This window comes from Salvia miltiorrhiza, chromosome 2 (assembly GCF_028751815.1).
Source record: "Salvia miltiorrhiza cultivar Shanhuang (shh) chromosome 2, IMPLAD_Smil_shh, whole genome shotgun sequence".
Lineage (NCBI taxonomy): Eukaryota > Viridiplantae > Streptophyta > Magnoliopsida > Lamiales > Lamiaceae > Salvia > Salvia miltiorrhiza.
The window spans coordinates 66,519,651-66,541,532 of NC_080388.1; the positions used below are offsets into that span (position 1 = coordinate 66,519,651).

General features: G+C 35.6%; 3 protein-coding genes across 4 annotated transcripts; all 3 read left to right on the top strand.

Annotated features, from left to right (window-relative positions):
* Positions 1 to 60: 60 nt before the first annotated feature.
* Positions 61 to 1,102, top strand: LOC131013170 (jacalin-related lectin 19-like). Its single transcript, XM_057941220.1, has 3 exons — positions 61 to 284; positions 362 to 583; positions 650 to 1,102. The coding sequence occupies exons 1-3, from the start codon at positions 213 to 215 to the stop codon at positions 995 to 997; spliced, it is 642 nt and encodes a 213-aa protein (XP_057797203.1). The 5' UTR covers positions 61 to 212; the 3' UTR covers positions 998 to 1,102.
* Positions 1,103 to 6,320: 5,218 nt separating this feature from the next.
* Positions 6,321 to 8,264, top strand: LOC131013171 (60S ribosomal protein L28-1-like). The gene is made up of 4 exons (XM_057941221.1): positions 6,321 to 6,471; positions 6,705 to 6,870; positions 7,329 to 7,489; positions 7,908 to 8,264. The coding sequence occupies exons 2-4, from the start codon at positions 6,723 to 6,725 to the stop codon at positions 8,028 to 8,030; spliced, it is 432 nt and encodes a 143-aa protein (XP_057797204.1). The 5' UTR covers positions 6,321 to 6,471; positions 6,705 to 6,722; the 3' UTR covers positions 8,031 to 8,264.
* Positions 8,265 to 10,114: 1,850 nt separating this feature from the next.
* LOC131013172 (serine/threonine protein phosphatase 2A 55 kDa regulatory subunit B beta isoform-like) lies at positions 10,115 to 17,194 on the top strand. 2 transcript variants are annotated; one of them, XM_057941222.1, is made up of 14 exons: positions 10,115 to 10,642; positions 12,276 to 12,379; positions 12,467 to 12,565; positions 12,778 to 12,897; positions 13,311 to 13,520; positions 13,881 to 13,972; positions 14,518 to 14,636; positions 14,930 to 15,053; positions 15,268 to 15,391; positions 15,825 to 15,893; positions 15,976 to 16,067; positions 16,146 to 16,223; positions 16,306 to 16,376; positions 16,463 to 17,194. In XM_057941222.1, the coding sequence occupies exons 1-14, from the start codon at positions 10,525 to 10,527 to the stop codon at positions 16,597 to 16,599; spliced, it is 1,557 nt and encodes a 518-aa protein (XP_057797205.1). In that variant the 5' UTR covers positions 10,115 to 10,524; the 3' UTR covers positions 16,600 to 17,194. The 2 variants fall into 2 exon arrangements, with proteins under 2 accessions (XP_057797205.1, XP_057797206.1); XM_057941223.1 differs by having other exon boundaries at positions 10,134 to 10,642; positions 13,311 to 13,517.
* Positions 17,195 to 21,882: the final 4,688 nt, after the last annotated feature.

Sequence of the window (21,882 nt, forward strand, 5' to 3'; positions counted from 1 at the left end):
ATCCTTATTAGCTCGACACAGTATGTTATCGTAAAATTGATGCTCATCCAATCATCTCGGCACATATTCAAAGCAATGAGATGGAATTTAAACCGCTAATATTTGAACCTCTAAACTAGAAAAGGCAAACTTTATTCCTCTTGCTTGTAATGGAATTAGATACTAGAGCAAAAGTAAAACATTCTTCTTGTATATATATATAGTGATTAGTGATGATGTGTTTCAGCATTGCAATCAGCAAATTTGCTCTCACTTTTCTTGCAGGCCCTCCTAGGTTAAACATGGTACGCTATTTTCATGCTTGTCCTACTAATCCTTGACGAAACATATGGGAATTTATGGTGTGATCTTGATGTTGTAGCAAGGGGAAAAGGACGAGACGGGGGAGGGGAAGGAGATCGTCGTGGGCCCGTGGGGAGGAAATGGAGGGAGTAACTGGGATGACGGGAGCTTCAAAGGAGTGAGGGAGATCAAGCTCATGTACGGCCGTTGCATCGATTCAATACGCATGGTGTACGACAGGAACGGAAGGCCAGTTCCCGCTGAGAAGCGTGGAGGTGGCGGAGGCAGCAAAACTGCAGAGGTAAACCAGCAAAGTTTAAAATGTGATGTAATTGCAACATAGTATTAAATTGGATTGGATGGACAGGTGAAGCTGCAGTTTCCAGAGGAGTATCTGACGGGCGTATCGGGGCACTATGCCCCGGTGGTGCACGGTGGCAGCCCGGTGATCCGGTCCCTGACGTTGAGGAGCAACCGGAGAACATTTGGGCCGTTCGGAGTGGAAGAAGGAACGCCGTTCTCTCTCTCGATGGAAGGAGGACAGATTGTGGGATTCAAAGGGAAGTGTGGGTGGTATGTTGATGCAATTGGTTTCCACATAGCTAAGGTGAAGCCCACCAACAAAGGCGTGCAGAAAGCGCAGCCTAGTTTCTTCAAAAGGCTCACCAGCTCGGTCACCTTCGCAGATCAGACCAGGGCTAAACCTTCCGCTTAGTTATTATGTTCCGCATTCACTCTACTTACCTGCCATCTATTCAAACTATGTAATGCTAATGGACTTTGCATAAACGATCTAAACAAACACCTATGGATTCACAAACATGATTATCTATTTTTTTTTTTAATTGTTACTATTACCCAAAGAAAGAAAAAACACACTCACACTCAAACCCTCTAGATGCCCCCGAGTCCCGACTTATTGGTTGGAGGAGAAGCGTCTTACCAACAGAATTAAAATCATTACAATCATCCATCCATAGGCTTAAATTTACATGTTTGATGCAATCTAGATTTGTAGAACCTGTGCAAAGATTAATATGATTTAAAACATAAGACTATTGTCCAATGAAATCCGATTTCAGACCATAAGACTACTGTCCAAAACAAACGATTTCAGACATAAACATTAGGCATTCAAATCTGATAAAGAAATTTGTCATTGAACCTGCATAGAAGCTCAACTTTTTCAGATTTTGCACCTTTCTAATCGTCAACATATTCATCAAATATGGAAAGATAAAACATTGTTTTCACAAAAATTCAACTAAATTTTCAATGACTCCTTTTCCATGTATTCCATGTGAACATGCTCCAAATATTTTTAATTTTCATATTATACACTTAGAAGCAGTATTTAATTTTCTTTCATGTTTCATTTTCAAGAGAATTCATTAGTTCCAATTTTCCTTTTACATCTTCGTTTTATGAATATGGGATAGCATTTGTAACCACCTGAACCCAGACTTGACGGTTGTTTTCACAGACCAACACATGCATATCTTTTCTAGTATGCGTATATTGGCAAAGCGGTAGTTTGTGGTTAATATCTAAGTCCAAATATCTAGGGTTCAAACGCCCTTTTTTAGCTTCTGGGAAATTTTTGGTAAAATTAGGCAGCTAAATTCTGTGCTGAACCCATGATTTACCTACGTGTACAGTGGTAGAGAGAGATTCTTGTTTCTTTTTATCTTTAAATAATGGTTGCATTTGTTTTGCCAAATGAACTACAGGAAGGTTGTAGAGGTACTTTTTACCCCCTTTAAATTAGACTGTATTTGGCAGTGTATATATTTTTAGAATTAGTTTAGCCTTTGATTAGTCATCCGATGATTGATTGTTTGTAGACTGGTTTTGAGATTATGGAAGAGATTATCTTGAAAATTATTTAGTCAAATTTCAAGTTTTGTTTGTTTTGTAATCATTTTATTTTATTTTACTTGGTCACATATTTTGCTGAATTGTTGTTTTAGTACTCTCTTTGTTGGCCATAATTTCACTAGAGATGGGAAAATATAGGGCCTTTTGGTATTATTTCGTACTAATACATTATGTTTGCAACATTTTGAGAATGAAAAATGTTTTTCAAAAGTTCTTGAAGAGGTATATGTTAAGATTGGTTTTGTACTTGTACTTACAGGCCATGGATTGAAGGGCAAAAAAGAAACATTCAACAATAATTTTGACGATTTTTATTTTGGTCTAAAAAGTTTAGATATGTTTTTAAGATTTTGGTATAAAATAGCCATTGGTGTTTAAATCATACGAAAATAAAATCTTACTAGTATTATTTTATTTTAAAAAATATAGCAAGTTGTTTTTTTTATTGAAAACTACTCCACAAAGTAGATGGATAATAGAGATCTCAACTAATTAAAGACTGAAAATTTCAGTCTTCAAACTATCCAAAACCGTTTGGACAAGTATAATTTTTTTTGAGGGAAAATAAGAGCATATTATAAACTCATATCCGAAGCAACAATATCAAGAAGCCAACTTGAAAAGTCGGCCTTCCAGATAATTACATCAGAAGCAGACAAAGAAAAACGGGCAAGCTCGTGAACTGCACGATTAGCTTCACGACGAGCGTGAAAGAAATCAAGAACAAAGGACTGACGTGCATGAGTAAATGCCTCATAGAGATCATCAGAAAGTGAGTCCGACCCGTGATAGTTATCTTGAAGAACATGTAGAGCGAGAAGAGAATCTGAAAACATAACCACCGGCCCCGAGTCGATCTCCAAGCAGAAACCCGCCGCCAACAACAAAGCATGAAGTTCACCCATTAACACCGTAGCTGAGAAACCGATTCTCTGACACCCCGTGGCAACGATAGAACCTCCACAATTTCGAAGGATGAAGCCCACTCTGACACGGCTGCCCGCCTCCTGAAACGCGACATCCACATTGATGAGGAGTAATATATGTAAAGTAGGGAAATGATGCGAACCAGAGGAATCACCCTCACCAGAGAAGTCATCAGAGTCAGAGAAGTCACCCTCGCCAGAGATGTCACCCACGCCAGAGAATTCATTAGAAAACGCAGGAGAGCCCCGCGTAAAGACGAAATTACTATTTTATCCTTCGATCATGCAAGGCGCATGCGTTACAGGCGAATTTACCATTTTGCCCCTCTATGTAGTTTATAAATAGGCTCTGCACTCGTGCATTGTAACTACGCTACCTCTTGTTTTTGAATACAACAGCTATTTTCTCTCTCGCACCAAGTTCTCCGATCGTTTATTTTACTCTTTCCGATCATCTCTACTAGGTATAGTTTACGATTTCAGCTTTGTAGTTTAGGTGTTGGTTTCGTGAAACACCAACTGCCGCCGTCTGTGGGAAAGCTACTGAGTTAAGATGTGAGGTTATGGTCGCCGGCGTACGCAGATCTGAAATTCCAATCGGATTTGCGTGCGTCGGTACTATTTACGCTGATAATTCGGGCACCCAGACGATTTTAGTTAGTTTATTGCGTTTGTCGGGCTAATATGCTGTTAATCTATTGCGATCTATGTCTATTTATGTGTTCGATGCATGGGAAAAGGTGGTGAGAGTCACGAACAGTGAATTGTGGGGGAATCTACGTTTATTTACCGTTCAATCGGTTCAATTGTTAACGAATGAGAGGTTTCTTCATAAAATGGGGGTTTTATTTATAAATCTGACGATTGTGTTGGGGAATTGTGGAATATTGTTCTGTTTTTGCTTATATTGGGCTTTTGCTGGTGATTTGTGGGTTTTTGCTTCGGTAGAATGTTAGTTAATACTCTATTTTATTAGTGATTTAGTTTGTGTTGCTGATCGGTGGGAATTTTTCGTTTATGGGTGATGCTTATCAATGTTTTCCACGTTTTCTATGGTTAATTGCCGTTTTGTCACTAGATTATGGAATGATGCTCTGTTCCTGTCATTTTGGGTTTTTGTGGCGGATCTATGGGTTTTGCACCAATAATATGTCGGTTGTTACTGTGTTGCCGATTATCCTGATTCGGTGTCGTAGATTTACGGGCCTCGCACAGATAATATGCCGATTAGTACTATGTCCCTGCTACAATTAGGCTTATGTTATTGATTTACGGGTGATTTTCATTCCAGAAGAATAGTTATTGATTTGTGTTGCACCATCTTCGACTAGTCTTCGTTTTATGCTCGGATTAACGCACTATGCTGCTAATTTGGCTGATTGCCATGATAATTTTGTTGGTTATAGGTTTTGTGGTTGTTATAGGGCATGATTGTATTAATCTTGGGTTGTGATGTTCGTTTCCTTACATAACTCCTATTTATCTATCATTTCTAACGTATTGCGCTGACAAGCCCTTTGATGGTTGTTTTGGTTTTCTTGGTGCTCTGTTTTTTCCGTCGGATCTTAATGCGGGTTCACCGGGGAAAACTCCATTATGCGGGTTCTGTTTTTTCAATCTATGCCCGGAGGCGGATCTTAATCTTGGGTTGTGATGTTCTGTTTTTTTCAAAGAACCCCCGGAGGCGGCGGGTACCAGTGACGGGAACCCTCCTTTGGCAGCAGCCGATGCTCAATGAAAACTCGGGCTCGGACTTGTTGACAAACCTCCAAAAACCGCTGCCCTTCGATCAAATTGAGAGAATATGTGGCCTTACGCTTACCATGTTTGAGGTCACATAAAAAAGTCCAAGTCATTCCAAGAAGGAAAAGCCAAAGTTCCAGACCTTTCTGCCCCCGCTTATGTGTCACAGCTCGGCAAATGTCCATCAGAGTTAGACGTTGCAGAGGTTTAATTTCTTCCCAAAAAGCCGTCTGCTTCCAGTACTCTTTAATTCTCGAACACCAAAGAAGCCATGACAGGTAGTTCCCCAATCCCTGTTACACCAAAAACAAATAGCCTGTGTAGGCAAGGTTCACATTCATAGCAATCAAATCGTGCAAGGCTCTCCAAGCAAAATGGAGCACCTTAGGTGGGAGATCGAGAGCCCAAAAAAACTTCCACCATTTCTCTGACCCCGAGCTTGACGAATTCTCATGAGAGCTGTAAAAATGGGTAGCACAAAGATAACCCGATTTAACACCATACTTTCCTTTCTCGTCAACCCCCCAAAAACAGGTGTCTTCCTTATCTTCTTTGGGTAAATCAATCGAGCATATGGCGTCTATAATGAAAGGTGGAAAGGAGGCTGCCAGCTTGTCCTTATTCCACTTCCCAACTGAACCGATGAACTCCGACACTGTCGTCGGAGCAGTAGAACTGAAGATCCCGGCAGTGGGCCAAGCTCTCCTACCCGGAATCCAACGATCAGAAAAAGCATTGATCTTATCACCTCTTCCAACTTTCCAACGTAAGTCATTATCAATAAGCTCACGCCCCCAACAAATAGATCTCCACACATAAGAACAATTAGGTGAAAGAGAAGCGTCCATTATATCACAATTTTTGAAATACCTCAGTTTTAGAACACGGGCCAAGAGAGACGCCAAATTTTTAATCAATCGCCAAACTTGTTTGGCCAACAAGGCTTAATTAAAAGGGATAAGTTGACAGAAACCAAGCCCTCATGACGCTTTGGGCTGGCAGAGATGAGACCATTTCGCCCAATGAAGCTTTCGAGCATCAGCCGTATCACCCCACCAAAACCGAGCACACTCTCGTTCAATATCCGAGCATTCAGTGATCCATTCCCACGTACACAATGTCCTGTTTTCGCATTCCGGTTTGGACAAGTAAATTAGTCCTGTGGCTTTTAATATTTCAAAATTACAATGTTGGATTTTTGTAATATGATTATGAAAGGTGTAGTTGTGGGGAAAAAACACAAATTATATGATTAAAACAAACAATATAAAATAAATATATCGGAATAGTTATATATATTTTCTTAAGAAAAACACTTTAAATCATTTTAGCCACATCAGACAAACAGAATATTATATTTCAACTGCACGAAAATTTACCAGTAGAAGTAAAAGAATTAAGTAAATTACCTCTCAGAAGAAAATAAAATAAGATAAGAATAATTAAATCAATCAATTAATTATAAATAATAAATATTGTGAAATATTGATATGGTAGGGCAGTTTTGTAACTTCACACCACCATTGCTAGGGTTTATAACTTCCCAATATATAGCGCTAAAAATCACTCCTTTCGTCAGCTACCTTCACTCTCGAGGCCGTCAGAGCAAAACCCTAGATTCTTCAACTCTTCTCCCTCTACGGTAAGCCTTCAATCTCAATAGAGAAATAATGCAATTGGCTTTATGCATTCGAATTATGCGTGTTTTATTGGTTTAGTATGTATTTTTCTCCCCTTTTACGAGGGTTATTCTAGTTTGTGTTTTCTTTTGAAAGGCTTGCTCATTGAAATTGTTTGGTATATTTCTTCTTGTGATTTAGGCGTTGTGTGTCTGAAATGGTTAATCGTTTTTAATTTTGTTGTTGTGGGATTTAGGGTTTGCGCGTTTGAGAAATGGCGACGGTGCCGGGGCAGCTCATATGGGAGATCGTGAAGAAAAACAACTCCTTTTTGGTGAAGGAGTTCGGAAATGGAACTGCTAGCGTGAAGTTCAGCAAGGAGCCCAACAATCTCTACAACATCCACTCCTTCAAGCACTCAGGTTGGCATCTCTTTGATCCTCTATATCTCACCTCTCCGTGTGTGTTTGCGTTTTTATTCGAAGTTTTAATCATTTGGGGATTTTTCATATTTTTAGTATGTGATTCGGTGGATTTTTAATGTGATTTCATATTTAATTATTCTGCAATCTGAAGAATTTTATTCTCTTTCATAAAATTTCTTCCCTCGATGCAGCTGTTTTAGGAATAGAAAGCTTGCAATGATTTGGAACTTCAACTATTTCAATAGTTACTAGTAGAGGATCTTGGTGGTGGCAGTACATTTTGCCAATAGTTTGTGGTGATTCTATTTGTTTTGCAAGTAAAAGTGACCTTAAACGAACTATGCTCACAATGAGTTGTTTTGAGTAATTTAGAATTCTTGTTTCAGTTTCACTTGAGATTGATTTTCATTGCATGGTTTGTGTTTAAATATATTGCTTATTGTTATTATGAATAGGATTGGCAAACAAGAAAACTGTGACCATTCAACCTGGAAAGGATCAGACCGTGGTCCTTGCAACCACAAAGACAAAGAAGCAGAACAAGCCCTCCAGCCTGCTCAACAAGTCTGTCATGAAGAAGGAGTTTCACCGTATGGCCAAGGCTGTTTCAAACCAGGTAAAGTTTTTTATGGTTTATTCATCTCATTTACACTACAGTTTTAACATTATAATTAGTGTACTAGTGCAGTAATAATGTGAATTAATTTATTGATTCTTGACGACATCATTGTGTATAATTCATGGTTTTGGTCAGTCTTGTTAATGATTGAAAAATCAGTGTAAACTTTAGGCATGTTAATCTACGCTTGGAGTTGCTCCTTGGGTTGAATGGCAGTCAATCTATTACCATCATTATCACGTAATTGGAAAAAACTTATTCAAGATATTGGTCCTTTGCTAGAAATGGCAACTCATCTTAAACTATCATTATTTATATTTTTGGTGGTGGGGGTTATGTCTTTAGGGCCCTATGTTTGTTGCTTCTTTTCCCTCTTTAGGTTAGATACTGAGTCCTGCTTTGTCTTTGAATGCAGGTGTGTGATAACTACTACAGACCTGACTTGAAGAAGGCAGCTCTTGCAAGATTGAGTGTTGTTCACAGAAGCCTCAAGGTTTCCAAATCGGGTTCCAAGAAGAGGAACAGGCAATCATCTTAGATCGTCTGAACAGTCTTAAGTAGCAGATGTTTGGGCTTGATTGCCTTTCCAAGCACCTGTATGCGTAATAGAATACCAAAGATTTTGCTGCTTTCCCGTTTCTCATTAGCTGTTGATTTGGACACACGAGTAGACAGCAGTTGGCATCATCATCGCCTTTTGTTTACATATGTTCCTTGTGAGTACTGAGACTTAGTTTTATCAAATGCGATCCTGTTTGAGAATTTTTTTTAAGCTCCAGTCATTTGCAAGTCTATTTTTATGTCTTGTCAATTTCTCTGAGTTTCAATTTTCTCTTGAGGTCTCGCTTTCCTGTTTTATCCCTTGTTTTTTATTCTTTTTAGGCATGCATATGGCTTAAGGCTTTTTTGGACTTGTTGAGCTACAATAAAAGTTGTTAAGGCATTTGACTATTTCTGACTAGTGGGATTTGACGGAATTGATGATCAAATAAGTTTAGAATTAATCAGTTAGTCGAAAAAAATAGCAGATTAGTTTTATTTATTTAATTTTGTCTATATCTTATTTATTTGGAAAGGAAATGCTATTTCAACGAATTTGAGACGTGGGTAGCTCGTGAGATATGATTCCATAAGTTGTGTTCTTACTTCTCATTCTGTTTCCTACATTTGCTAATTGCTATATGGTTGACAAAATGTCAGTACCTGCGCGATTAGTTAAACCCTTGCCATTTGTGAAAGGTCTCAGTTTGTAGTATTGGGCTAGATTGCCAGTCTTAGCCCAAATTAAATGGTGTTTTACGTGGTTCAATAATTTTATATAGTTATTAGAAGACGCATTTGCGTGTAGCGATTTTATTTTGTCACGACCTTTAGTTGTATGCTTACCCGTTACATAATAATAATAATAATAATAATCTGTTTGTCTACTTGAGTCTGAATAAATAATAATAATAATAATAATAATAATAATAATAATAATAATAATAATAATAATAATAATAATCTGTATGTCTACTTGAGTCTGAATAAATTATCTCTTTCCGTGCTATTCAATCAACCCCCAATTTAACATAACGAGCTCAGAACTTGTTACTGGGCCAAGCAAAGCCCACTCCTAGCTTGTTATTGCACCATACATTACCCAAATCTGATTTTAAATCACCGGAGACAGAATCTATTAAACTATGAGAAACGGCACGTTGCTTCTGTCCAAAAATATACAATTCCCGAAGCAATTAACTATAATTTGTCCCTCAAAACCTGCACAGAGAAACCTCAATAAACTGCCAATAATCTTCGTCACACTGTTATAGTCTCATTTTTTATTTTAAAATATTTCATAAAAATAAACTTATTTTATATTTTGAATTTAAAAATATATTTAAAATATTTAATTATTGTGGATCATATTATTTCTTTTTTACTATTTTATTTCTCAAAAGTAAGTTTCTTAATTTTTGTGTCCAAAAGAATTGAACCTATTTCAATGGGACAAAGGAAGTACTATATATACTATACTAATATAATATATAAAATATTTATTTACATATACACCAAACAGCAAATTACCAACTTACCCAAATTCATCTGACCTCTTAAGATAGAAACAAGCTCCAAAAGTAAAGGTGAACAAGACAAAGGCCCCTTTTGTCATTTAAAGCAACATAATTTTTCATATTTTACGTCGTTACATATATTTAAAAATTCTCCTAATTATTTGTATTCGTTTTTAAAATAGTTACCAAAATTTAAAATTCCACGCGACAAATATTGGCTATATATTAAAAAAAATTCTATTGTACAACTAAAGGGTGATATTAGCATAAAATATTGAAAGGGAAATAAAGATAGAGAAAGAGGGGGATGTAGCTCAATTGGTAACAAAAATAAAATAAAAAATAAAGATAGAGAAATAAAAATGAGTTTTAACTGTATTAAATATATTATTTAATTCTTTTTTTAGGGGAAATATATTTTTTAATTCTAATTCAAATATATATATATATATATATATTAATTATTCTAAAAAAATAATTTTTTAATTTGAGGAAAAGTATATTAGAGGAAAAGTATTTTTTAATTCTAATTCAAATATATTTTTTTTCATTGTATATTATTAGAGCTTTAAGAGGGAGAGAGAGAGAGAAGACAGAGAGAGGCCTTCCCTGAAGTTAAAATAATAGAAACCCAATAAATCGAAAAGAAAAAATAAGTTCCCAAATTTCTCCCCACAGTCTATACATACATACATACACATCCAATATATCTATACATCTAGAGAGAGAGGAAATCTGAATCCTCCATTTTTATTGTACTAATCGATGCTGCATATAAACATACTCTGAGAAATGGCCGAATCTGAATCCAAATTTTCGCTGTTGCTGCTCCGATCTTCCTCAATCTCTGAGCTCTAAATCGCGTTTTGTGATTTCTCAATGAAGTAAAAATCGGAAGGAGAAAAGATTTCAGCTGTTGTTTGTTATTTCGATTTTGTTGATTGTGTTCTGATTTTTCCGATTGTGGGGGGAAGAATGGACAGTGGTGATGGTGGGGAGGTGGCATCAGCTGCGGCCGGTCCACCTACGCCGCTGGAATGGAAATTCTCTCAGGTCTTTGGCGAGCGAGCGGCTGGGGAAGAAGTACAGGAAGGTAAAAAGATGATAATTTGATGGATACGAGAGCAATTTATTTGCTTTGGGGTCGGATCTTGTGGTTAGGGTTTTGGTTTATGTGAATTTGATCTGTCTTTGGCTCGTTTAGTTGCTTGATTTAGCAGGAAATTTTGGCAATTGGTTGGGTTTGAGTGATTGATCTGTGTGCCAGAGTGATAATTTACTGCTCGAGGAGAATTAGTGTTCAAGTGAGGTGAATTGAGTTCAGTGTTAGTATGCTTGTTTTTCTTACTTACATGCACTTGATTGTTTTCGAAGAAAGATCTATGCTGTGGGTTTAGAACTTTAGATCGTTGCAATCTTGTTTAATGTCCCTTTTTTAACTGGAAGCTCCGCCAAAGATCCAACTCAATGGCCCAAAGTATCAATTTTTATGGGGTATTGAAGCGAGACACACGTTAGTTATAAGTAAATCCACATAAATGTCCTTCTGGGGGTTGGATATGTGCTGCCAACTGTTCTAGTGGTGCTGGGCTTTTGTTTAGTTGAATAATTTGATGCTACCATATTGGACAGGAGTCCTGTGCAACATTCCTTCTTTTCTTTATTTTGTGCAGTTCAAGCCATAAATTGGTGTCAACGCATGAAATTATCTCTGACGTTGTGATATCCATAATATTCTGTGGGTTGAAATGATCAAGCCTTACAAGTTTTAGGCCAAAAGTACTAGTGTTGACCTCTTTGGATTAATTTGAAATTCTGCATATATGCTTCGCATGCACTGGCTGTAACCATATTACATGGTGGCATATTAAGTTAGGACAAATACCAAAAGAAAAATGCATTGTTTAAAGTTGTTCCCAAGTAAAACAGAACTTTATCTCTTTTTGTTGGTTGCTTCATTTATTGACTGTTATGGAGTTAGGTTCTTGTCTGTGTAGCAACATGCAACGTACACATCAAATGATGCCTGACTAGTACTCTGGTTTGTGAGGTGCAGTTCGATGTGAACGAAAGGACTAGAGAATGAGTTGGCTGAATGATAACTTTGCAATGCTAACTTTTGTCAGAACTCAGATTATCCGATGCAGATCAGTTATCTGAGATTTGAAACATGAATCATCTGGGTTTAAGAGGACTCAATGTGATAAAATTGCAAGCATGATGGTTTGGAAGTCTTCTAGAGGGCTTATTAGGTTGTCAAATATGTTAATCCTGCATCAGTGATACTGCTTGTCTTTTTGCTTTTGGTATTTTTAAACTTGTGTCGAATTTCAAGCTGTGATGCGATATTGAACTCTGAAATGTTTGGGAACTCAAATTGCAGTGCATGTCTTCTCTGCCTTCAGTTATTTATATTTATTTGTACATTTGTGTCTTAACTTATAGTACAGCATGCTAAGCATTAAATTTGAGATGTACTCCGCCAATTTTATAAGCAAATATGTCTATCAGCTGCTTAAACTTGCCCCAATTATTTACTAGTATTTCTTCTCTTATGGCTGTGTGCTACATTACCAAGAGATGCAAATAGGACAAATAATTATCTGTATTATGAAAAATGAATTTGCTCGTGAAGATATATGGTGTTTGGATATGTGCTTTTTATTCTTGTGTTTTGTCTCTATCTGAAGGCTTTGTCTTGAACACCTAATTGTTTCTTCTTGCAGTGGATATCATCTCTGCCATTGAGTTTGATAAAAGTGGTGACCATCTGGCTACTGGTGATCGTGGTGGAAGGGTGGTTTTATTTGAACGGACCGATGCAAAAGAGGTGAGGCTGCAGTACTTAAAAGATTCTATATGTTGATTCTGCATTGCTCTACTTAATTTTCGTTTTTCCTTTCATAAATCTTATTAGCACGGTGGAAATCGAAGAGATTTAGAGAGGATGGACTACCAAGTCTCTCGACACCCAGAGTTCCGTTACAAAACCGAATTTCAGAGTCATGAACCTGAGGTATCTATTTTATTTTTCAAAATAGTTTCCTTTTCAAATTATGGGTCTTGAACTCTTGTCTTTGTAGTGAGTTTTCTGTTTTTAGATGGGTAGGTTGCACATTAATATCCCTTTCTTGCTTCCTTTTTTCTTTGGATTTTTTCCTGAAAGGGAAAAGGGGTAAAAGGATGTCTTAATTGTTATAACTTATGCATGCATATCTTTCTCTTCAGTTTGACTATCTCAAGAGTTTGGAGATTGAGGAGAAAATCAACAAGATCAGGTGGTGCCAGACAGCCAATGGTGCTGTCTTTCTCCTGTCTACTAATGACAAAACCATTAAGTTTTGGAAGGTGGGTACTAGAATTAATGCTTTCAATTATATGAAATTTTTTGTCAATATTTAACGGAGCCTTTGTTCTCTGAATTCCCTATATACATAGAGATTGGTTTGGATTTTTGTTTGATTTTTCTTGGTGTTGTGTCTAATTTGTTTATTAAAACTTCAGGAAAAAGGAGAGAAAATTTGGATATCTTTCTATGGGAATTGAATATAAGTAGAAGCTATCAGACCTTGAACAATAATCTTGGTGTTTAAATATTGAAGATTCCTTCCCCCTACCCTGGGACCTCTCAACTTTCTTCTCTCATGCTAGTACTGTATCTTTGATGAATTGATTGTATGTAAGCCTTGAGAATTCTTCTACTGAAATAGACATTAGTAATTTATATTTATTGGATAATTCTAATTTCTTTATCCTAACAGGTCCAAGAGAAGAAGGTGAAGAAAATTTCTGAAATAAATGTTGACTCGTGTAAAGCTGCTGGAAATGGTGGTATTGCAAGCTCTAGTGTCTCTTCTAGTTCGAAACAGTTTCTTGCTAATGGCGACTGTTCAGATCGTTCTTACAATCCTCTGGGCAATGACTTGTCCTTTCCACCTGGGGGACTCCCCTCTCTACGATTACCAGTGGTAGTTGTACTTAACTCATCTAAAGTTCTACCAGCGGCATTAAGGATTCCTTTGAATTTTTTTAATTTGGATGTGTTTGGTTGGACAGTTCTAAGAATTTTTTAGAGAATGATGGTGTCAATTGGTTTCTGTTTTAAACATATACAATTATGTCTCCTTGTTATGTGCTTGATCTGGTATTATGGTCTGCTTGTGAATCATTTTATAACGACCTTTTCAAATCAGACCACTGCTGATTGTTGAAGCCTTATTGATACAAAATATTTCAAGGGTGCACTTATTAATCATAGTACTATGCGATATTCACAGATCACCCACCTCCTTATGCTGACTGAGTCTTCCTATGACCTTTGACAATTGTAGGTCACAAGCAGTGAGACTAGTCTTGTTGCAAGGTGCAGGAGAGTATATGCTCATGCACATGATTACCATATCAATTCTATCTCGAATAACAGGTTAAAAGCTTTTTTTTCTTTTTCTTGCTAGCCTATCAACTTTTCTCTGATGATGTCTCTTTCCAGAAATCTGACAATGTTCACAGTTTTCCTGTAATTGTTCTTTGGCGTGCTCTACTTTAGTTTAGAAGGAGGATAGTTAGGACAATATCATGTATAGAAATTAGAAACATTACTCTGAGAGAGTGAGAGAAAGAGAGGCCTTTTCTAAGAGATATCAGTATGGTAGAAAATTGGTCATATAGCAGCTTTGAGAAAATTCAGAAACACAAAGCTCCACATCTTACTTAAAATACTTATAGATAGTAAATTCGACCAATGCAACTGATTTCGAAATTTGTTACCTCTGTCGAAAGTGCACTGTTCAAGACCTCCAATTCGCCACATGATTACACATTTGCACAATTGCACTGTCACGTGAACCTTTAATTTTCTGTGGATGCTAAACCTTTTTTTGACTTTGTGGACTCATTGTATATTCATTTTTCTCTGATTCTTTATGTTGTTATAATCTACAAGTTGTTTGTACTTGTAATTCCTTGCAGTGATGGTGAAACATTTATATCAGCTGATGATCTCCGAATAAATCTTTGGAACTTGGAAATAAGCAATCAAAGTTTCAATATAGTTGATGTGAAACCTGCAAATATGGAGGATCTGACTGGTAAGATATTATCTCTATTCTTTTCCCTTTTCTTTATCTCTACAAAGGCTTGTAATTTAGCTCAAGTTAGAGCAGGCCGGAAAAAGGCTAACACTGTCAATTTCGCAGCTCTTGCATATTTTCGTTTAGGCTCACTTTTTAAAGTGACTAATATTTTAAATCCAAAGAAGTCAATTATCAGGATTTTTTTTGGGGGGGGGGAGTTTGTTACATCTCATGCAATTTATATGTTGACTAATCATAAACTCTTGTAGCGAAATGTTTTGATTGGTTCTTTTTGTTACTTATTGCAGAGGTGATAACATCAGCAGAATTTCATCCTACTCATTGCAACATGTTAGCATATAGTAGTTCAAAAGGTTCAATTCGTCTTATTGATTTGCGACAATCTGCACTGTGCGACTCACATTCTAAAATGTAAGTTCTTTGATAACCATTCGTGTTTTGGGCACCCCCTGATTTGGTCCTATTATTTGTATCGCCTTTGATACTGAAACACAATAAATTAAATGTTGCATGGATATGAGACTTCTAGTTCTTCATTGTTTCCAGAAAACTATTGCTTAGCTCCATCATCTTTGTAAGAATTTTCACTTCTTATGGATGAGGTATTAATTTTCATTCATAACAGATTTGAGGAGCAGGAGGCACCAGGCTCGAGATCATTTTTCACTGAGATTATTGCTTCAATTTCAGATGTTAAGTTTGCGAGGGATGGCAGATATTTACTGAGTCGTGACTACATGTCCCTTAAGGTTCTGGCTTTTGTACATTTGTGCACTTGTTTGCTGCAAATGCTTAAACTAGTCTCAATATTTATGATTTCTGTTTTGACTCATCTGCTTACTGCAGATCAATTTAGGAAGTTATGGTAAATGATTTATGCTTCACGTGCTACGTCAATATTATAGTTAATTGTGTTTAATGTTGTTACGACTAAAATTTTGCTCTTTGCTAAACTGGAGTGGATCATTGGATGCTATTTGCTTGTTTAAATTTAATCTGGAAGGTGGAATTGCATGAACTCAAGCTTTGCTTAAATAATGTTCTTTCATTATTTCATCAATTTGCCAATGAAAGTTCTTGTGTCTGCGATGTTGTTATTAAGATACATAGCTGTTGCAACACTTCAATGATTTCCAACAGTTCCCAGTTGATCTTTCACTGATCGATATAATTTGGTTTCAGTTATGGGATGTTAACATGGATTCTGGTCCAGTGGCAACTTTCCAGGTTCACGAGTATTTAAGACCAAAGGTGACTACTTCTTCAGGACTGTTTCCAGAAATATTCATACAAATGTTTCGAGTTGATTAAATCCTACTTTGACAATTCCCAGCTCTGTGACTTGTATGAAAACGATTCCATCTTTGATAAATTTGAATGCTGCCTGAGTGGTGATGGTCTTCGAGTGGCTACTGGTTCATACAGGTGTGTTTAGTTTTCTTTAGTTCTATCATAGTTTATTTGTTCTCTCTCTCTCTCTCACTGAAGAGTGAAAAATGTCAGCAATCTATTTCGTATATTTGGCTGTGCTCCGGGAAGCACTGAGGCAACTACTCTAGAAGCAAGCAAAAACCCAATGAGGTATTCTAATCTTTTGACTGTGCAGTCTTTAATTCTGTTGGAAAAACTTATTATTGCTAAACACTGCTCAATGGCCTTTCAGAAGGCAGGTCCAGACCCCTGCTAGGCCTTCCAGATCCCTGACCAGTAGCATCAGCCGTGTTGTGAGGCGAGGTATGACATTTTCTCGTCTCTTATAACCTGCACATATCACTTTATTTTTTGGGTTCCCAACTCAAGAATGTTGTCATATGTCATAGGTGCTGAAAATCCGGGAGCTGATGCCAATGGGAACTCATTTGATTTCACTACTAAGCTGCTCCACCTAGCATGGCACCCATCAGAAAACTCCATTGCTTGTGCTGCCGCAAATAGCCTGTACATGTACTATGCATAAGAAGTCTGAAATTGGTGCTCGGTAAACATTTTTGGGTTGCTACTGGAGAAATGCTTCTTTCAGCAACATGTGGCTCTCACCAATTCTACCTTGAAGTGCTTCATAAACGTTTACCACTGACTGAGAATGTCGGGTTCCAGAAATGGAAGTGGTGTATTTTGCAAGCAGCAGAGCAACATGTCTATGTTCCCCATCTTCACCCTTTGCTGCGTCGCCCACCATATTCGTTTTATTTTTTTTTACCCTCACGCAAAACGGATGGATGCGTTTCTGTTGTTATTTGTGCCAGGTAGCTAATTGGGAAGGAATGTGGTTGTAGCTCTCCTACAAAACAGAAACTAAAGATGCCGTATATTGTCTCTAGTTCTAAGGTAAATGTAGTTTCTCACTCCAAAAATCTTGATGCTGCTAACTTGCAGGACATTAAGTTTTATTAACTTCCATGGGTAGCTTAATACTTTTCACATCAATCTATCGTAGGATGGTTTTAGTCCTTTTCTTCAGCTATAGAATTTTTCATTGGATGTTTTCGCTTGTAAAAGTATTGAATCTTGGCTTATATTAATTTGTAAAATATTTCCCATTGCAACTAAAATGCTCTTCTGTTTAGAGGCTAGGCTCTTTCATGCTTTTGAAACCTAGTGATCATGTTTTGAATGACGAAATCCAAGTAGTTCATGAATAGCTAAATGCATGTGTGATTATCATTTGGTATGTTGCCTCTTAATATTGTTCACAGATTGTTGATTTAGTATTTGTGGAACCTTACAAGCTTTGTAGTTTAGTGATACTCGTCATCTTCGTATGAATGGATGACTCGGGTTCGACTACCTGAGTGGTGGATGGTTTTCTGAAAATGTTATGTGAGCATGATGTGAGGGTTGGCATGATGTTAGGTGGTAATGGCTTATGACTAAGCTATACTTTTTATGGGAAAATATCTATACTCATTTTTGGCTTTTGGTTGTTTTTCTCTGCATACAAAGTATTGTATATACTATCAAAAAGTGAGAGAAACACGGGAAATTCATGAGAAGTCCAATCCACCATGCATTTTGATTTGCCATTTTTATGTTTATTCATATTTTTGGATTGCTAGAAGCGTGATTAGATATTTAGGTTTAGGTTTATTGCTCAAATATTGTAGCTTGGTGTCTAGTCGCACCTTTTCAATAGAGGGGAGTCTAATGTGACATGTCACTTACATCTGTTTTTCAAATAAAATCCATCGCAACAAAATTATAGATATGCCATTGGATATGGATATCTTCTAACAAATTTTCAACATATTTATATTGAAATGGGTTTATCTACTTAGAAGCCTTTATTTTGAGTAATAGGATATATAAATAAAAATAATTTAAGCTAATTTATATTTATTTTGATGATTTGATTAATTTTAAACTTGTTTGATCATCATATTTTTTAAATATTCAATCATATATTTTATCGTTCCAGCTTATCACTCAAAGTAAAGGCCCTTGGTAATTTTTTCTTGAGAAGATTTCTTGTTGCTTACAACTCTTACAAATTACAACTCACCACACGTGAACATTCGTTTTTTGTTTCATATTTGCGAAGTCTTATGCATTTTACTTGATACTTTCTCCGTCCACAAAAGAACTTCCTATCTTTCCTTACGTCCATAAAATAACTTCCTACCTATTTTTGGACTATACCCCACCACTTATAATCCTCTTACTTTTCACAACTCTCAATATTAATTATAACACCTTTTCACCATTCCCAATACATTCAACTACCTTTTATTCACTCTTAATACACTCAACAATATTTTTTCTTAAAACTCGTGCCACTCCCTCCTAGGAAGTTCTTTCATGGACGGAGGGAGTATTATATAATTGGTATAATTAAACGCGTATACTGTAATTAGCTTATGTATAGTCTATGACCCTATATCGATCAAATTTGAGAGAAAGCTATCTCGATCAAATTTAATATGAAATAAATGGATGGTGGGAATAGTGAATTCTTAATATGGGCATAAGGTGGTCGGTTTCTATCAGCAATTTCATTATAGTTTGTGCAATTTCAACGCAAATGTTTCCAGACATGTTGACACCTTTCATTCAATCAATCACTCAAAAGAATGCTTTCAAATTTATTCACATCTTTTTTTCTTTTTTTTTTGGAAGAACCATTTTATATTTGTGGTATAACACTAATCTTGCGTCTCCCGGTATATAAATTTATACAAATTTACAAACTTATTATTGTACGGGAAATCAAAGTTTTTATACTATGGGGACGTTTACTTTGCATGATTGATAAAATGGATGATTGAATATTTTTTTCCTCAAGAGTATGATTACTCCAATCCCACCCTTTTAATGAGATAAGAATCAAGCAAAACTAGCTTGGAGGATAAAAATAATCAAGGGCCTTGGGAAATCCCAAAGTTGCAATTCATGAAAGTAAACAAGGGATTGACTTTACTATTTTTATCAATCAAGGCTTATCCACCAAAGTAAACATCCCCTACATTTGTTCCATACAAGCGTCTTGTTAGTTTTGGATACAGTTATTTAGATTATTAAGTGTTGTGATATAGAGTAAAAAAAGAAATAAATCTAAAAGACTTTAATTTTTTTAGCTTAATATATTTCACAAAAAGAAATAGAAAAAGAAAATAAGGAGTGCATTTAAAATGGAAGCGAGGGAGTATGATTTGTGTCCAAACTTGTCATTAATATGGGATTCTCCGTTTGTATCAGAACAGAGATTTCTAACATTTTATTTAGTTTTAGAAAAAGAAAAGAAAGCAGAAGATGATGTAAATTAAGTCAAGACACTAGTGGTGAAGATCGATGGGGCCCACGAGATGATGAAAATTAAGTCGTTCATTTAGTCAAACAAATTTATATATGCATTTGATCTTCCCGCGTATCTAAGAATTTCAACGCATCATGATGTGGACTAATCTAAAAAGTATCTTGTAAGATTTTGTGTGGAAAATTATGATACAATACTACGTATACATAGCAGCTCAAGAGAAGGTCATGCCCACATTTTTACAGAATCACTAGATTCAGGTTACTCTGGCTACAAATACCAAGGATATTTATGATTTTTTAGAAATATAATATTTAGAAAAGCTCTTTTTTTATCATGGTGATTAGAGAAACATTTTTGTTATCCAAAATAACATTGGCCCTGTATGAATATGGATGACAATAGGCAACTACACATAATTATCCAATACTAGTAATACCTTAGTATGTTACCAATCCATTCCACAGCCATCCCCCCACGCATAATAATGATAAATTCTAGATATTAAAAGGTTGAATTCATACTTAGTTTGAAGAAAGAAGTTATGAATACTTTCTATTGGAACAAACGGAATATAAGTTATATAGATGTGAGTATTTTAAATTCTCACCTTAAAAGTACTTGAATTTAACGGTTAAAACTACTTATTTGATATTGCATATTTAAAAATACATATTTTTATGAAAATATGTTCGAACTTATCCAATTTTAAGTGAAGAGACAAAGAAAGCCTTTGAAGTTGGTAAAATTTGTGTGAAAATTAGTGACACTGAGTACTTGAAATATTTATTGTCGGCCGACAAATTAAGTAGTCGTCGGTTAATTAATTTTGAGCTAAAAGAATTCAAGCAGTTACTATATCAGAGTGTCTCTAATTTTTATGTAAATTTTATTAAATTTAAAAATATTTTTTGTCCATTCTCTTAAAATTTACTAGTTTTAACATATTTTTATAAAAATGAATTATTTTACATATGCACTATCAAATATAAATAGTTTTACTTGTTAACATGTAACTTTTCGTATTTAGCTAAAACACTAATAATGAGTATACAGGTTCCTAGATGGTATGGATACGCGCATAAAAGTTAACCCTACCTTACCTAACATTTAGTCATCGCTATTGCCATGGGAGGCCTTAGCCTTCTCTTGATTTTTTCTAATGGAGTGTTTATTTTTTATAATTGATAAGATATAGAATTGAATGTATAATTATTCTTAAAATTTCTTTAATCTTATTTTTATAATGAAATGTGAATTAAATAAAATTAATTTAAATAATAACAATTATGAAGGTCCTAAGAATATCCCAAGTTACAATTCAACTTATAAATAATAGAATATCTTATATTGTTTTTATTAATCTAGGTTTCATAAAAAAAGGTTTCATAAAATTGTAAAGGTTTTTTTTAACCGATGTGATTTTCATAAAATTTAACGTTAATGCATGAGGTAAGTAGACGATGAAGCGCAGTCTGTTGGTAAGACGCTTCTCCTTCAACTAGTAGGCCGGGGGTTCGAGTCACCTAGAAGGATAGAGTGTGAGTGTGTTTTTCATTTCTTTTGGTGTAATAATTTTTTTTAAAACAAAAATAAATAAATAAATGATGAGGTAAGTTTTACGTAAACGTATTAAATCTTATATGTATTTTAGGCTTTCTAAAATGCTTCCTTAATATTTTGTATAATTGTTAAAGTTCTTTACTTGTGACATATTTAAGAACTTATATTTGTTTGTATTTTAAAATGGAGTATCTTTAACCTTTTAGTGGACGTGGTTCGGTGCCTCACTTTATGTGGTACGTATTTGTTAATTAGATTTCGTTAGATTTCAATTTAAATATATTGTGGTGGGGATACGATGAAAATATTTTAGAGTGAACACATTATCGTCAGATTGCACCACACAAATTTCGTACATATATATAAAATATTTTAGCCAGCACAAACTTCTTGCTCTTTGGAAAGAGCAAGATAACCATTATCAAATAGATAAAATTCATTATCTCATAATAGCACAAAAATCATATAAAATGACCTCACGAAGCAAAAGCATAAATATCGTAGATGTCACCATTAGAAAATCTTGAGAAGTTCGAAATATACGTGACTCTTTACTTCCATGAATATAACAATATAGTTTTTAATACTCTTTGGCATATAGCGTGATGCAATTGATTGAATTGAAACTACCTATATAATATGTTTTGTTTCACTTGCTGAAATAGAAATTTTATTAAAAAGAAAAGTAAAAAAGAGAGACCAGATACAAAGGAAACAAGCAAAAACACCCGCAAGAAACCCCGGGTAACCAAAAAAGAAACCAAGACTAAGAGAACATTTTAAGAGGGTCGTCCTCGTCTAAAACCTCGTCCTCTTCATCGTCCAGCAAATCGGCCCATTTTTTCTTCATTTTTGAAGAGGCCACAACCGACATAGAGTGGGCTGCATCGGTAGAGTTAGAGGAGTTGATCACAAAGTTTTGCATTA

What these genes read in the sequence shown, in the direction of transcription:
- LOC131013170 (XM_057941220.1), top strand. Translation starts at nt 213, where the DNA reads ATGATGTGTTTCAGCATTGCAATCAGCAAATTTGCTCTCACTTTTCTT. An exon ending in GCCCTCCTAGGTTAAACATG is followed by an intron (nt 285 to 361) that starts GTACGCTATTTT and finishes TTGATGTTGTAG; the next exon opens with CAAGGGGAAAAGGACGAGAC. An exon ending in GAGGCAGCAAAACTGCAGAG is followed by an intron (nt 584 to 649) that starts GTAAACCAGCAA and finishes TTGGATGGACAG; the next exon opens with GTGAAGCTGCAGTTTCCAGA.
- LOC131013171 (XM_057941221.1), top strand. Translation starts at nt 6,723, where the DNA reads ATGGCGACGGTGCCGGGGCAGCTCATATGGGAGATCGTGAAGAAAAAC. An exon ending in CCACTCCTTCAAGCACTCAG is followed by an intron (nt 6,871 to 7,328) that starts GTTGGCATCTCT and finishes TATTATGAATAG; the next exon opens with GATTGGCAAACAAGAAAACT. An exon ending in CCAAGGCTGTTTCAAACCAG is followed by an intron (nt 7,490 to 7,907) that starts GTAAAGTTTTTT and finishes CTTTGAATGCAG; the next exon opens with GTGTGTGATAACTACTACAG.
- LOC131013172 (XM_057941222.1), top strand. Translation starts at nt 10,525, where the DNA reads ATGGACAGTGGTGATGGTGGGGAGGTGGCATCAGCTGCGGCCGGTCCA. An exon ending in CTCTACGATTACCAGTGGTA is followed by an intron (nt 13,521 to 13,880) that starts GTTGTACTTAAC and finishes TGACAATTGTAG; the next exon opens with GTCACAAGCAGTGAGACTAG. An exon ending in ACGAGTATTTAAGACCAAAG is followed by an intron (nt 15,894 to 15,975) that starts GTGACTACTTCT and finishes GACAATTCCCAG; the next exon opens with CTCTGTGACTTGTATGAAAA.